Here is a 16,673-nt window from a genome sequence, read left to right as displayed (position 1 = left end):
TTTCTCTTTGTACGAAGAAATAAAGATCTGCGTAGGTGGAGCTGATCCTGCCCGGGGGCGAGGGCAGAGCAAGGTAACCTCCCAAAGTCTCTTCCCCTGCCCGTTTTCTGCCCATGTCTTGCCCCACAGAAATGGACGGGGATGGCTGTGGGTGACGAGCCAGAAGGGCCCGCCGAAGCGGGCCGGGCACCCGTCCCGCAGAGGTGTCGGGCGGGCGCATCTGAACGTGCCTTGTACGAAGGCAAACCGCGCCAGCAGGGTTTGGGGCTCTGCAGGGCCACCGCCGATGGACACCAGTGGAAGGGTGGAGTAACACGGGGACAGAGCCACCGTGTAGTTCAGATTACGACACGGCGTAGCTCGGCTCCGGATTGTGAGCCGCTTTGGGAAGGAAGATTAAGTATCGTTACCCTCAATAAAAGTTAAATCAAAGGTTAATCGGCATCAGCCTCTCTGAAGGCTGCGCTGAGAGATGCCTGCACTCCTTCCAGGGTCGGGGCTAGCTCCTCGCCCGTGTAACCCCAGGTACACAGCTCTACGAAAGCCTGGAGAAGCAAATTCAAGAAACACCCTGCCATATATTTATTTTACAGCTCACGTACATCTGTCCCGGCTGCCATTATAAACAGCGCTGTTAGTTTTCCACCATGCGTTCAACAGGAGCTCAGCCGGATCCTTCAGAGCCCCGTTTGCAGACGGGGATGCTAACTTGCTGCTCCCGAATCAGGCTGCAGGCGTGGTCCGAACCGGAGCTGCCACGGGGGCCATGGGCACGCAGAAAAGTCGGCAGCCAGAAAAGCGGGCAGCTTTCGACCAGCTGTCCCAGGCTGGATGTCGAGCTCCGGCGTTCAGCACCTGTATCTGACCCATTCGCTTCCTCCAAGGCCTTTTCCTTAGACAAACTCCTGTCCCAGTGAGACACGCCAGGAGTTTGGTGTATAAATGTGTGTTTAAAAGTATAAGTGAGTATACCTGTGTATAAATGAGTATCGACATGCAAACCCCACCGTAAACTGGGTAATGAGCATCCTTGGAATGAGGATTTGAGGATAACGATGTGAGTCTGGGGCATTTAAAATACACATTTGTCAAGAGTTCTGCCAGGTCGGGGCTGTCTGACGTTTGGTTTTGATAGTCTCCACAAAGACAACGCAGTTTTCACGCTGCTGCCAGCCCAAGGCTTGGAAGAAATGTGTGTGCCAGGGCGCAGACCCTAACAAATATGGCAAGAAATCCTGAAAAGTGAAACATTTTAATAAACCAGTGCTCCCCTGAGACTCCAGGAGCGCTTGGAAGTGGGGCACGGAGCGCTGCACCCCATTCCCTTCCCGCCCTGCAGCCGCAGCTCCCGCACCCCCCAACCTGCTTTCTCAGCTGGCCTGTGAATTTTATCCCTTTCCACATTTTTTTCCCGTTAAGGCTCATCCATCCCAGCTGACCTCCCCGGTGCAGGGACAGGCAGCGGGGCGAGGGGTGTGCTGGGGAAGGCGGACACCCACCCTGCTCAGTGTGAATACCATCGCTTCCCCCCCCCCCCCCCAAAACCAAAAAAAGACCGAGCCCCGGCCCCCCCTTTGGTGCCGGCTCTGGGGAGGGCGCCCGGATGGAAAATAAATCAGTGCGGGGCGTTCAAGCCTTTGCAGGGGGGGAGATCCCCCGGGGGGGGGGGGGGGGCGAAAATCGCCGCGCAAATCCAGCGCAGCCCTTTCCCTGCGCCCCGGCGGTCCCGGCCGGAGCCCCCCAGGCCCGGAGCCCCTCCCCGGCCCCAGCCCCGGCCCGGCCGCGCCGGGCTCCCGGGACCCGCCCGAGTGGAAACCCGGGATTTCTGCCCCTAATTCGGCGCAGCTGCCGCTGCCGGGCCGCGCTTTGAAGGAGCGGCGGAACCCCCGGGGTGGTGGCAGCGCGGGCGGGCGGCGGGGCTGCCCGGGAGGGGAAAACACCAAAAACCCCCAAACGCACAAACGCACCAACGCGAAGCGAAGGCGGGGGCAGGCCGGGGGCCCTGCCGGGCGCTGTCACGCAGCCCGCGGGGGACACGGCGGCCCGGCCTGGCGGGGGCACCGGGGGGGCCGCGTGTGCCGGCCCGTCGGGGCAGCGCGGCTCGGGCACAGCCCCGCCGCGCCCGGGCCCGGAGCTCGCCGGGGCGGCCGACACAGGCGGGGCACGGCGCGGCACGGCGCGGCACGGCACGGCACGGCGCGGCACGGCACGGCACGGCGCGGCTCTGCCTCGCCTTGAGTCCCCGGCTTGCTTTTGTTTTTTTCCCCTTTTCTCCCCCCGCTTTCTTTTTTCCCCCCTTTTTCTTTTTTCCCCTTTTTCTTTTTTCCCTTTTCTTTTTTCCCCCTTTTTCTCCCCCCTCTCCCCCCTTTTCCTTTTTTTCCCTTTTTCTTCCCCCCCCTTTTTCTTTTTTTTTTTTTTCTTTTGACTTTTCCCCCTTTTCCAGAATCACAGAATCGTATAGGTTGGAAAAGACCTTTAAGATCATCGAGTCCAACCGTTTCTTTTTCCCCTCTTTCTTTTTTCCCCCCTTTTTCTTTTTCCCTCCCTTTTTCTTTTTTCCCTTTTTCTTTTATTTTTACATTTTCTTTTTTCCCCCTTTTTCTTTCCCCCCTTTTTCTTTTTTCTTTTTCTTTTTTTTTCCCTTTTCTCCCCCCCCTTCTTTTTTCCCCCTTTTCCTTTTGTTTTTTCCCTTTTTCTTTTTTTCCTCTTTCTTTATTTCCCCTTTTCCTCCCCCCTCCTTTTCTCCACCCCCTTTTCTTTTTTTCTTCCCCTTTTCCTTTTTTTTTTTTTTCCCCCTTTTTGCGCTGGTTCTGGTTAAACGTTATTTGCACTTTTGTTGGAAAAGTGGCCCCTAGTGTGCAATTATGTCAAATTTCTTTGAGTTTTACAATTTAATGGAGAACAGTAACTCTTTTATTGATCCTAGACGGGGCCGGCTCCTCTCCCCCCGCTCTGCCCCTCCGCCGCCCGCTCTCCCCTCCCTCCCCCGCCCCCCCGTTACCCCCGTGAAATGTCACTCAATGTTCCTTACGCTCCCACCAGTTTCCAAAACAAACAGCGCAGGCTGCAGCCGTCTGTCGACTCCCGTGGATGCGAGAGGATCTCGCCGCGCCCGCTGCCCCCCGACGGGAGCCGTGCGGCCGCCGGGCGAGGCTCGCCGGGTCCCGGCCGGGATGGAGCCGCCGCCGCCGGCAGCCCCGCCGCCTGCCTGAGCCCCGCTGCCGCCCGGGGGGACCCCCGGCCCGGGGGGGATGGCGCTCAGCTCCCGGGCTCACGCCTTCTCGGTGGAAGCCCTGGTGGGACGCTCGGCCAAGAGGAAGGTGCCGGACGGTCGCGACGAGGAGGCCGGGGCCGGCTGCAGGCCGGGCCGCAGAGCCCCGCAGGCCGGTTGGTAGCGGCGGGGCCGCCGGGAGCGGAGCCCCGGGCCCGGGGCGGCGGCGGCGGCGGCGGGGGGAGGGCCGCCCCCCCCGCCCTCGGCAGCCTCCCGAGCCGCCCCTCCCGCTTCTCTTCCCCGCAGAAAAGCGGCCCAAGGCGGGCGCCGAGAGCCGGGAGGCGGGGGCCGGGGTGCAGGTGGAGCTGCAGGGCGCCGAGCTCTGGAGGAGGTTCCATGAGATCGGCACCGAGATGATCATCACCAAGGCCGGCAGGTACCGGCTGCCCCCGCCCCGCTGCCCCCCGCTCCCTTCCTCCGGTGCCCGGTTTTGCGTTGCCGCTTTTTCGTTGTGGTTTTGTCCTTCTTTTTTTTTTTTTTTTTTTTTTTTTTTTGTGGCTGCGTGGGGTTTTTTTTTCTTTGTTTGCCTTCTTTCGCTATTTTTGTTGAGCTTGAAAACCCTTTTTTCCCCGATGCCCCCGTAGTGTTTTCAACCCGTTTTCGCCGTTCAAGCGGCAGCCCTTGCTCAGGACCTTCCCCTCTGCCCGCAGGAGGATGTTCCCGTCGGTCAGGGTGAAGGTGAAGGGGCTGGAGCCGCTGACGCAGTACTACATCGCCATCGACGTCGTCCCGGTGGACTCCAAACGGTACAGGTACGGGGGGGACCGGCGGGGCGGCCACCCACGCCCACGCGGGACCCCTCTTGCCAGGCTGAGCGTGTGCAGCCTGCGCTCCGCTCAGCCCCATCCGCATCTATGGGGAAAGATGCACCTATGTGAAAGAGGGGCTGCACAGGCGTGCGGCGGGGGCACGTATAGAGTCCATAGGTGTGCGTGGGCCCGGGCGGGCAGGGAAGGGCTCTCCGCCGCCTGACCGCGGCCCGGCCCGGGCCAGGTACGTCTATCACAGCTCGCAGTGGATGGTGGCGGGGAACACGGACCACTCCTGCATCGCCCCGCGGCTCTACATCCACCCCGACTCCCCCTGCTCGGGGGAGACCTGGATGAGGCAAATCATCAGCTTCGACCGGGTGAAGCTCACCAACAACGAGATGGACGACAAGGGGCACGTAGGTGTGGGGCAGCCCCGCCGGGGGGCCGGGGGGGGGCAGAGCATCACCCCGGGGGCAGCGCCGGCGAGGCGGCGGTCGCTCCCTTCTGCCCCGGGGCTGAGGGCTGAGGGCTGGGTCCCACCCGTGTCTTGCAGCGGGTTTTCTTCCTGCCCTTCTCCCCCTCGGGGGGCTCAGCCCGCCTCTCCCCCCGCACAGATCATCCTGCAGTCCATGCACAAGTACAAGCCCCGCGTCCACGTTATCGCCCAGGACTCTCGCTTCGACCTAGCGCAGATCCAGTCGCTGCCGGCCGAGGGGGTGCAGACCTTCTCCTTCCAGGAGACCGAGTTCACCACCGTCACGGCCTACCAAAACCAGCAGGTACCGGGACCGGCGGGGGGATGGAGAGCCCCGGCGGTACCGGGGGCCGGGGGGATGGAGAGCCCCGACGGTACCGGGACCGGCGGGGGGATGGAGAGCCCCGGCGGTACCGGGAACCGGGGGGATGGAGAGCCCCGACGGTACCGGGAACCGGGGGGATGGAGAGCCGCGGCGGTACCGGGGACCAGCGGGGAGATGGAGAGCCCCGGCGGTACCGGGAACCGGGGGGATGGAGAGCCCCGGCGGTACCGGGGACCAGCGGGGAGATGGAGAGCCGCGGCGGTACCGGGGACCGGGGGGATGGAGAGCCCCGACGGCCGCGGCGGCCGCTCCCGGCCCGCCCCGCTCCCCAACGGCCCCTCTCGCTCCCACCCCCCAGATCACGAAGCTGAAGATCGACAGGAATCCCTTCGCCAAAGGATTTCGGGATCCCGGGAGGAACAGGTAAGGGCCGGGGCCGCCCCGCCGCCCCCCCCGCCGCCCCCGCCGGCCCCGCCGCGGTGCTCAGCCCGGTCTCGCCCCGCAGGGGGGTCCTGGACGGGCTCCTGGAGACCTACCCGTGGCGGCCCCCCCTCGCCCTGGACTTCAAGGCTTTCGGCGCAGACAGCCAGGGTAAGGCCCCTTTGCTGCCTTTTCCCCACCGCCTCTCCCCGCGGCCTCGGGGCTGCTCCCTGCGAGGTCTCCGCGGGGGCGCGTCGGGGGTCTTAAACCATGAAGGTCATGAGATGGGTCCGGAAAACGAACCGGCGGCCAACGGAACGTTTCTGGGACCCAATTCCACGTGTTTTCGGCCAAAACTCCTGTTAAAGTCGGGGGGGGGGGGGGGGGGCAGAGCGCTCGCCCCGGGAAGAGGAGGGCACGGGTGCGGTCTGCCTTCATCACCTGGCACAAATTGGATTTAGAAGCACAGAAAAAAACATCTGAGTATGCAGGAGGCTAATTTAGAGTCGGGTTGTTACGGCTTTGATCCTCTTACACTAATTGCTTCCAACCCGTTTGAGAGTATTAGCTAGAAACCGATAATAACGACCGCCGGTGCCTTCTGTGCCTGCCTCTTCTGTGCCAACAAATGCATTATTCAACAGAAAATAAAATTACCTCTTACTTAGGATGTAGCAGTCCCACAGTCCGTTAACTCCACAGAAATCCAGGGAAGAGGGAAAAGTTTTTCAGGGAAAATGCTCTCCTTCCACCCGACGAGCGCACGTTGGTCTCATACAGCCCTTTTCCAGAAAAACGGCTTTTGGAAATAGTATTTTAAAACTGATTATTCGTAGCGCCGCAGGAAAAAACTAACCGAGCATTGGCACGCTGGAGCACTCCAGTTTGGGTTTCAAGTCTCCAGTTTAACTCTCATTTATGGTAGGAACTCTTCAAAGTATTGGGGAGCACCAAATCATTCCTGCCTCTGCAGGGAAATACTGCAAAAATCAGCAAAAATTCGGGCTGTCCAGGCGTAGAAATGCAGAGACATAAAAAAATCAGACGCAGGAGAAATTAAGAGGTTTACCGGGTTGTAAAGAGAACTAGATTTTTTTATTTTATTTATTTAGAAAACACCTTATGCCAAAAGCCCCTTTTGAACCCATTTTGCAGGCTGCGATGCGGTACCGAGGAGAGGATGGGCTGTGATGGGGAATGAGAGAACAGCAATTCCACTGGTTATTGTACAGATGCTAAAATGTTAGGGCTTCCTGGGATTTTTTTACTGGTCTTAATGTAATTGGTATTTTTCTTCAGGGTTAATTTCCTGGACTGATGTAAATATAACAAAATCTCCATTTCCACTAATAATAGTACTGTATTTCTGAAGAAAAGCTGCAAAATAGAAATACTGAAGCCCTAAAACCAGAAGGTAAATTAAAAGAAAGCATGAACAATGTGCTGAAGAAAGAATTGGCCATAAATTTGGGATTTTTAAGCCTAATAGAAATGGCAGAAAGAATCTGCTCTTTGAGCTGCTCTGTCCTCCCCGCTGCGATCCCCGTTCCCAAACCGGTACTGGAAGTCGTGTGCTGTTATCGCTCGGGATACCTCGAAGCAAATACTAACCCTCGTTTGCTCTGCTCCAGCCAGCTGCGTAGGGATTCATGCGCTGCCTCGCACTCACAAATATCGGCTCAATCGCATCATTTTACATGCCCAAAAGTCCCTGAGTCCTGGGAGGACGTCAGGACGTGGACACCGGGAGAGGACCGGATCCCTGCCCCGCACCCGCTCTGCTGATGTCAGTACTGAAACAGCCGCTGACATCAGCGGGGAAGGGTGAGACCTTCAAGCCGTAAAACATTCCCGGATTATTGCGAATAGGTGCCGCCTGGCGCGTTACCCAACCTGTAAGATACTCTGTTTGCTGGCAGTTTGCAAAATTAATTTGCACCACGTCCAAAATCTTGGTGGTTTTTTTTAAGGTTTGAAATACTAGCAGATATAGCTTGGTTATGCTGTTGATTCTGTGTTGCTGATTGCATGTAAAGCCTGACCAGATCACATCCAGACAGTATATCACTTGGAATTAAATGTAAATAGAGAAAAACACAGAGCAAAAATGGATTCACGTTCCCTTCCTGCCTTTTCCAGTGACTTTGGTAAGAAATGAGGGGGTGGGGGGGGGAAACCTCTAGAAGAACGTGCTAATGAATGCGCAGCAGAGACAGACGGCTCTTAAATGGCGTTAGATGAAACCAGCATCTGTTTAGCACCAGGGACGGCCGCTCCAGAGCACCATTCCCACGCCGGAGCAGCCGTCGCCTCTCCGTTTTTGCTCTTGACGTTGCTCCGGAGGAGCGGCGAGCCGGTGCTGAACACTGATGTTATACACCAGTGGCCTCGCCAGCGCTTGCACGTGTGAAGCAAGCCGGTGTCGCTTTTCTACCAAATTATGAAAGTGTTCATTGATTCATTTCAGAAAGGAGCATGTTAAAATGACACGTGCATTTAAAGTTTCTCGAGACACCTATAGTATTCAGGTATATGTTTCAAATTGCATGGGAAGCCAAGTAAAATTAGTCAATTCCTGTGAGCAGGAAGGTACAAAAAAAATTCTCCATCAGGCTGAATACCTTTTTCTGTTCTTATGTACAAGGGGAAAAAGCTGCCTGTAATTTGCACGAAAAATAGGGAACCTAAAATAGCAGTGGTGTATGTATAACAGGAGAAGGTTATCGGTCGTATAGCGAGGCACGGACCCGGCAGGTACCCGTATGTGTGGAGCTGAACTTCGTAGTTGTCCTGGTCAAATGAATGGGATTAGACATGCGTGAATATTTTTCTTAGACAAGTGCCAAGTAACAACAACAAATAATTTATGGACAGATCTTCCCGTTTTCCAGGAGCTGATTTTTGGAGCGGGTTTGTGCTTGGATGGACACCGGCAGCAGGGAGACGCGGAGCGGGAGCAGGAGTTCTCCAAGGGTTCCTTGGCTGTGAACATCAGCTAGCCTAGCCTGGACGATTTCTGTTTTTGTTTTCAGGTGGAAGCTCCAGTTCTTCGCCGGTCACCTCCAGCGGCGGGACGCCCTCTCCTCTCAACCCCCTGCTTTCTCCATCATGCTCACCTCCTACGTTTCACTTGTCAGCCAGCAACATCGGCGTGTCGTGCCCCGAGACCTATCTACACAACCTCAACGTGCCCCTCTACTACAAGATTTGTCCTACGAGCTTCTTAAGACAACAATCTCTCATCTTTCCAAGCCACGAAAAACTGGGAGGCACCAACCCGCATCTTTTACCCCACTTCATGGTGGATATGCCAAAACTATCTTCCCTCGGCATAACCAGTCTGAAAAATGCTAAAGCTGAAGACTTAAACGGGCAATGTCTACAAGTACCCAATTCTGCTAGTCAAATGCTGTACGGATTACATGCATCTGGAAACATTTTCCCATCAAGTCCCATTGCTCGGGAAGCACTTAATTGTTCTTTACATCCTCCATATGGCTTGTATGGTTATAACTTCTCTGTGCCATCCAGACTGATGAACGCAGCAAGCCATTGCAAAGTGAGCGACAGCATTCCAGCTTCTTTGCGAGATGGCAGATGTAATCACTCTAACTGGCACCCGACAATTAACCATTGCCTTTAGTGGAATTATATAATATTTCTAAGCAATGATATGTAAAGCAAGCCTTTCCTTCCTTCATACCCAAGGGCTTGCTAGTTATTGACTATGAAATACTGCATGGTACCAGAGCGGTATGTCTAGGCATTTAACTTTTTTTGTGGGCAAACGTGTCATGTTGTTGGGAGGGTGGAGGATCTGGGAGCGTGGAGGCTCTGAGATGATCCACAGCAAGGTGATACCTTTTGGTAATATTTATGTCATGGTTGTAGGTTAAGAGCAAACTGTACGGTCACCTTTTTAATATTTGCACTCTGAAGTGGGAACGTAGACGTATACATTTCTACAAATATGTTTTCCTGAAACTCTCTGTCTAGCTTGCCTTTAGTTAGCTCAACGCCCTCGTGAGCTTCTGCTCACCCTACTTGAGTTTTTCCACTAATTTCAAAGGGACTATCTGAGACCTTGAGTCAGCAAAGGAGCCATATTTGGCCAAGTGCTCGAGCACGTTCTCAAGTTCCCTTGGCTTTAATGGGTCCTAATTAATGACATGAAAGTGCCTTGTTGCTCCAGGACCCAGGTGACTCAGTTATCAGAGTGGGGACGTAAATTCAAGTATCTGCTGCCGAGGTAAAGAAAGTCGGGATAAAAGACGGATGCGTTCCTACCTTGTGGGGATGAGACAGTGGAGCCTGATGCAGGGGTGCCCCAAGAGCCCCCCTCTGCATGCTCCTGCTTCCAGAGGTCTCCAGGAGGTGGTAGTGCAGAGCAACACCAGCACGGACTGCGTGGTGGGAAGGAACAAGGGATGGGGGTCACACATCTCCCCCATGACGGCCAGATCCACGCTGGGGGACCCAGGAGATACATCTCGGAGAGCTGTGTGGGATGAAACACCTCCGAGGCCCTGCAGGACACTCCTCCTCCCCAGCACTTTCGGCCCCGGGGGACACAGAAGATCCACCTGGGATCGCAGCCACCAACCTGTGCCCGAGGGAAGGGACAGGGATGCCCCTGGCTCGGTCCCATGGAGAACGCAGATCCCTTCTGGAGAGTTACAACTCTACGGGCTCCGAACCATGAGATTTTCAATTCCTTCCAAAAGTCCTGTTTGTTTTATTATAACCTGTGGATATTCTTGTTATTCCTGTAAATAATCTCTAGCTCCCAAGGGCACAATATAACTCGCAATAAATTGGGGCACGGATTTTATTCTTTATTTGATCAGTCCCTACCTGAAGCCAATTTTATTACTTGATTTATGACAGAGATTGGAAAATAATGCTTGACTGGGACCGGCTGCATTTTGGGATTAAGATAAGAGAATTCTGTATTTACCAACATAACACAGCACTATATAGGGCTTAAGCACATGTTTAAGAATCAAAATTGGTATCAGAGTTTTGGTTTTATTTTCATCCATAACAGACACCAAATTAAGAACAGAACAAGCAACATCAAAAGCTGTTACAATAACAAAAAGTCACAGTTTTACTTTCATGAGACTTTGCTCAAAATCAACCAACAGTGGTTTCCCGAATTTCTCTGCTTTGAGTGTCCACAGAGCCCCCAGCAATACCAGCATGAAACGGTGGGCCGCGCTTGCCTTGCTGAACGGTCTGTACAGCTGTAAACATGAACAAAGCGGCTTTCTCGCGCTGTTTCTTAGCAGTTTATCTCACTATTTTTATTAAAAAAAAAAAAAAAAAGAATTTTTTTTTCATTTGGGAGTCCTTATTTCCAAGCCATCACCCATCCCCAGTGGGGGCCAAGTTCCCGCGGGCGAGTCCACTGCAGGCGCTGGGACGGGCTCTGCAAAGCGCGGCAGATCTCTGTTCCCCGGGACGAATCCTGTGGGCTGAGTGACTGAGCGCCGGCCCACACATGTGGTTATACTTTTGGGGAGCTAGAAGTCACGGATTCATGGGTGGATGCAATGGGTAACTTCCAATTTTCTAAATATTTGTGGCTGCATAAGATATTCCAGAGCTGCTGGCCGTGAGCTGGTGATCCAACAGATCAGTGTCTGTTAGTTAAATCGTGACTGATAGTGAGCAGAATTGCTGTTTTCAGTACAGACAATTTTACAGCGATAGATATTTAAATTTGGATTAGATAAATTCCATCTACTAGAGCTGAGCAAACGCTCTCTTTGAAGGGACCCAACTCATTCCTACTCGGAGCATGTTTGCAAACGGGCACGGGGCTTCCCTGAGCTGTTTGTTTATTCTGTGCCTTTTGGTATGAAACTCCAAACCCAGCGTTGGGGTGATACGCTCCAACAGCGATTGCTCAGCTAATTCCGGTGGAATTGGGTTGGCTTTCAATCCGCTTGGTCCTGGTGGAGCCTGGTTTTTGCCACCCTCCCCGATCACAGCCACAGGGAAAACACGTCCAGAGCCTGGTCCCTGCAAGGGATGAGTTTAAAATTGAATTTAAACCTCAATTGTAAAATCGCCGTGTCCCTTGGGTGCCGGCACCGAGCTCCGGGGAGGATGCAGTGCTCGTCGGCACGGGTGAGGCAGACGTATAAATACCGATCAGCTCCGCATGAGAGGTCAGCACGGCACGAGAGACCCTGTCAGATCTGGGTTATCTGAGGTTAATCTTGATTTCCTTTGCCTTTATCTCCTGATTTTATCCTTTCAAAAATCACCGTAATGAATGAAAAAGACGTTGGTGGTATTTTGAGGCAGTCGTAGCTCTCTGTCCTGACGTCCCCATGGTCACCTCAGGCCCGGCCAAGGCTCCCCGACCATGCCGGCACGGGAGTATTTCCCATACCCGCAATGGTAATTCAGCCGAATCGCTCAGCTGTCACAGAGATGGCTCTGCTTAGATGAGAAAAACTGTGCCCAAAATAGGGGATAACCTGCACGCTACTTTCTAGGGGTGCTTTGTAAAACGGCTGCTGGTGAGAGGTGAGTGGCAGAACTCAAGGGAGTAAGTCCGTATACAAAATCGTTCGTTATTAAATGTGAAACTGGGGGAATCGAGGTCAGTATTTCAAGCAGGATCACGCGCCTGTAAGTATAAATATATTACACGCTGCTTTCTACTCCCCCCCGTTATCATTATTGGGAAACCTGTGGCGATTGCAGAAGCTCACAGTTCTTTAGACTTAGTGGGTGAACACAAATATAAACCCAGTATTATTGTGCTATTTTTAACTGGGAACAGGGAGAAAACAATCAAAGGTTTTTTTAAAGATTAAACTTACTGAACAATCTTCGCTATAGTCATTTGACTTTTCCCAAGAGGAGCTGGAAGTTACTCGGGAATATCTGGTCACATTTATAGCACTCGGCAAAGGAATCTGGCCGTACCAAGGGTGCCACAGCCGTACTCGACACTGGGACGTGGGATGGGCTCGGTGCTCGGACACCGGGAGGCTGATTTAAAAACCAAGGAGACAAAACCCCCAGCGATAATATTTTTAATCAAAGTGCAGTTTACTATCCAGTTTCACCCAAATTTAATACATCTATTGGAGAAGCCAAACGTGTAGAGGGAGCGTCGGATGTAGCTTTTTCTGATCGAAGTGCCTTGGTTTACATTTGATCTTCCGAGGTTTGGTCTGTAATTAGATGATAATTTGTATCACAATTATGCAAAACAAACGAGGATTGGGTAGCCAGATAGACCAGAACAAATAAGCACCCCGAACATTTGAAACGCATCCAGTATTAAAATGATGTACATGTGTGGCTGGGGCCAGGGGGGACATGCTGTTCCAATAAAGCTGCAGAAAGGGAAAAGGCCGGTATCGGTTCCTACAAACGTTTCAAATGCTCATGTTTACAAATTTGTATTGCACATTAATATGTAAACACGCGTTATCGGAAACAGATGACTCCGCAATATTTACGTGTTCTTTCTTCCTAGTTTTGGGTGCCTGTTTGTCTCCCAGAACACGCAAAATATGCAGCGACTCTTTTAAAATATGGCTCAGAAAGCTAAATAAGAGGTACAGCATCTGAAGGCAGAATTTTAAAATCGCCGGCGCCGCGGCGGCTCTCCGGCCCCTGGATGCGTTTTGGGCAGCGGGTGCAGGGGGATGCGTCCCCCGACTCCTCCCGGGGCCGTGCCACGAGCTCTCGATGGCCGGAGCCGCGCTTTGCGGCGCTGCAAGTGCTACCTCGTTCCTTGGCGTTTACGCGCTGAATGTATTTCCCAATTTGCTCTATCGCCATGTCACTCGGAGCACCGGAGCCGTGGCGGGCAGCCCCGGCATCGCCCGCCCGCTGCAGCAGCAGCCCCATCCACGCCGGCTCAGCGGCCTCTGCGCTCCACCGACGCTGCAGCCACGGAGCGCTGGAAAAAACCAGCTTTTAAAACATAAAGAGTTATCGTTGATAAAGTAATTTTGAAAAGGGGAAGAAAAACCACCTTCCTTGCAACGGGAATAAAAGCTTGCGCCTTGTTAACCACCTTTTCTTTCACCTGTTGATCTGCATTTTGGGATGCAAGCTCCGGGCACCCCTTTCTGCGCTCGGCTGCGTCTGTGCAAATCGCAGCCTCCCGGCCCCCGTGGAGTTAAAGCCGGTGTCAGACAGCCTGGGCGCAGCAGCTGAGGCTGTTGGGAATTATACTGGCTGCAAGGACTTTTGCAGATGTCGGGTATCGCGCTGCAAGCTGCTCTCGCTTAATAGAGCTCTGCTCTCGCTTAATAGAGCTCTGCTCTCAGCGAGCTCGTGTAGTTTCTGAATTTTATAGTTATTTATAAACCCGCGTCTCCCCTGTGTCCCTTTGGTGACGTTCACAAGAAAGACCTACCGTCTACTTCCATACGTCAAACAATTTCCTCCCAGATTGCTTATCCTAAAGCACCAAGTTTTAAGTTTATTGTAGCAATTAAGTACAAGAAGTAGTCCAGGTTTTGTGAAGGACCCCTTGAGCTTATAAATCAAATGACACAAACCAGCAAGTAAAATTCAAGACCTTTCTGGAGAGGAAAACACCAGCGATAAGGGAGAACCCCCAGGAAAAATAATATTTGCTGTCTAAGGAGGCAGACCCTGAACAAAACCAGCGATGGCTTCTAGCTCTCTGAAGTCTGAAGATATATTAGATGCACTAAAGACGTTTTCAGATATTTTCTCTTATTTTAAAAGCCTCACTCTTTCAGGTTTTTAGAGAACGGCTTTTTGGAGAAATTAACTTTTTCCTTCTTGGCGCTGACTCCAGACCTCATCTCTGAGCTGGGTCCCAGCTCCAACAATTTCCTCCGGGCCCTGCCCAGCAGCTGGGAGCACTTAGCAGCTCATCCGCCCGGTTGGGCTCACCTGCCTGAGCGAGCCCTGACAGGTCCATCTGCTTCCAGTCAGGCCTGCAAATAAAACGGGGCCTCGACTCCAAAAGGCAGAAAAGAGTAATGGACTTGCCTGGTTACTTAGAGTTATTCTTGCTCAGATGATGCTCTGGGGATGGTTGCTGCCTTCTGCTCCGGCTGCCGGTCCGTCGGAGCGAGCTGCTGCATCCCTTCACCGTGGACCTGCAGCCTGAAGCCAGCAGAAATACCCTTTTTTTATTCAGGTTTGGGAGAAGACGCTCACTGCTGTTGCGCTCGCCGGGAAGGTTTCAAATACACGATATTAAACGCCGGTCGGCATCGCCGTGGGAAGGACCGTGATACCTGTTTGCACAGTCGGATGCTGCCCTGGCTGTGCCCACCTCACCCCAAGCACTCGGTGGTTTTAACCATCATCTTCCATCATGTGTTACTTTAAACGCCTGGCAGATTCTGCTTTCTGGTAAATTTTGGGGGTAGGATTGTGTTTTATGGGTGTCTTCAACACCAGGACAAAATGGAGCAATCCAGGAGGAGGGACTCGTTTATCCTCAACCGGCACCACGATGCCCTCCATGCAGGCTGCCATTTTAATCTTACAAAACAACAAAAAAGAAAAGCATAAATCCAGATATAGAGAAACATTTCCAGTGCTAAACTGTTCATAATACGGTAATACAGTGTTAAAACGAAGAATTAATATCAGATGAGGGAGCGCAAGGAGGGCAGGCTGGCAGCTTGGAAAGCTCCTGCGTGCCCCAAAGCTGCGGGACCGCTCGAAGGCAAAACCTCCCCGTCCCAAAGGCACCTTCAAGGGAGCCGAGTAAGATCTGATCCTCTTGCAGGACTTGAGGTTTAGGTGCTGGAATTAGGGGTTTTCTCCCTGCAACGAGAGCGTTTCATCCAAGCCTGTGAATATTTCCCGGGGCTTTAAAAGCAGGAGCGTGAGCTACAGGCTCCACTGCCTCTGAATGATGGAGAGATTTAATTTAGGTTCACACCACTATCTTCATTCCTACAGTCTTGCAGCGAATCGTCATGTACGAAAGTGTTAATAATCTTAAAGCAGAGAATTAACTGTCTTAAAAACATTGATTCCCAACTGTTATTCTTCCGTGGAGTAAAAACCATGCCGACTACCCAGCCGCCCCGCTCAGGACGGGCAGGTACCGCCCGGCTTCTCTCCGCCTGCTTCCCTCTCCATTTACCGACAACACTTTTAGCTTCAGCCCTTTGCCGAATTCTTCTTTTATCTTCATTAAAATTCTTACGATAAAATTAATCAAAGTTGATAAGCTATTTCCTGTATCGTATTTCTTCTAACGTTATCAATATTGCTAATAAAAATATAGATTGAAACAATATGTTGCAATGTCCAGGATATAAGCCAGATTCTGCTGCAGCTCAAATAAATATGAATTCGGCCTTTGGCTTTCATAAAAGCAGGATAATGTCTCTATTTGGGCTATTCTAACAGATAACATCAGCCCCCCTTTGCTTCGCTTCTCAATACTACCAGAACTTAAGCATTTAGACTGGTAGAAGAAATATAACTCTATTTCCTGGAGATTTTTGAGATTAAACCAAATCAAAGTAAAGTGAAGCCCCAAACTTCATTTCCAACTGAAACGAAACTCAACATTTCAAAGCCTTCATGCTTTGAAAGTGCTGACACTTGCCATGTTGGACGGTGGAATTGCGAAGAGAAGCTCTTGAAGGAAGGGGTATCAACGAGAGGACAGGGAAAAGCTCATGTGGATCTGGCCAGGTCCTGGTGCTTCATCCCCGCTGCCGTTCCTCCTTCCCAAGCCAACGTCCTCACTTTCTGAGATGGTTTTTGGCCAAATGGGTTTGGGTGGTGTTTGAGAGCCGCGCGTGCCAGCGTGGACCTCTCCTCCTTGACCAGCTCCTCTCACTGCTTTGAAGACCCTGTGAAGAGTCAGGATTTCTTCAATTCAACGTATATAAAAGGACCACCTGAGAGCACATCCCATTAACTGCTGACCCGAGGAGCGTGGTTGCCGGGTCTGGCTGGTGAGACGGCCGCAGCACCCTGCTCCGCACTCGAGCTTCCCAAATGACCAAAAGATCACTTATTTTTAAATTGTTTTCGAGTATCATTCGTGCAGCTGGCATCATGGGCCATAAAAAGGAGGAATTTCACTGGGTAGGTCTCTTGGACACAGAACAGAGCAGAGGATGGAAATGAGATCCAGCTCTGCTGAAGCCGGAATTTTTCAGAGGAGATGGTGAGTACCTCTGCTAGCCATCACGCGTCGGGCTCGCGGGGCAGGGATGCTCCTGCATCCGCTGACGGCTCCCATCACCCCGCGTCGCATCCAGACCCTGCTCAGGCTCCTGGTGGGAAAATTATCTCCAAAATTTGGAGGCTTCTGGGTTTCCTTGGAGATGCATCCCATGGCCAGAGCCATGGTTTGGAGGTAGCAGGGCCCGGGTCGGTGTCCCCGCGGCTCTCCCCGTGGATTTGCTTTGCAGCAGGTGAAAACACAGATGAGTGATA

At 52.7% G+C, this 16,673-nt stretch overlaps 1 protein-coding gene across 1 annotated transcript; it reads left to right on the top strand.

Moving 5' to 3' along the window:
• The first annotated feature begins 3,251 nt into the window (after window positions 1-3,251).
• TBX22 (T-box transcription factor 22) lies at window positions 3,252-8,886 on the top strand. The gene is made up of 8 exons (XM_075513272.1): window positions 3,252-3,387; window positions 3,518-3,647; window positions 3,922-4,023; window positions 4,265-4,439; window positions 4,638-4,802; window positions 5,182-5,246; window positions 5,329-5,414; window positions 8,276-8,886. The coding sequence occupies exons 1-8, from the start codon at window positions 3,252-3,254 to the stop codon at window positions 8,884-8,886; spliced, it is 1,470 nt and encodes a 489-aa protein (XP_075369387.1).
• The last annotated feature ends 7,787 nt before the right edge of the window (window positions 8,887-16,673 follow it).

This window comes from Mycteria americana, chromosome 10 (assembly GCF_035582795.1).
Source record: "Mycteria americana isolate JAX WOST 10 ecotype Jacksonville Zoo and Gardens chromosome 10, USCA_MyAme_1.0, whole genome shotgun sequence".
NCBI lineage: Eukaryota > Metazoa > Chordata > Aves > Ciconiiformes > Ciconiidae > Mycteria > Mycteria americana.
The sequence above is the reverse complement of the archived record's forward strand: the minus strand, read 5'-3'. Positions and strand labels throughout refer to the sequence as shown.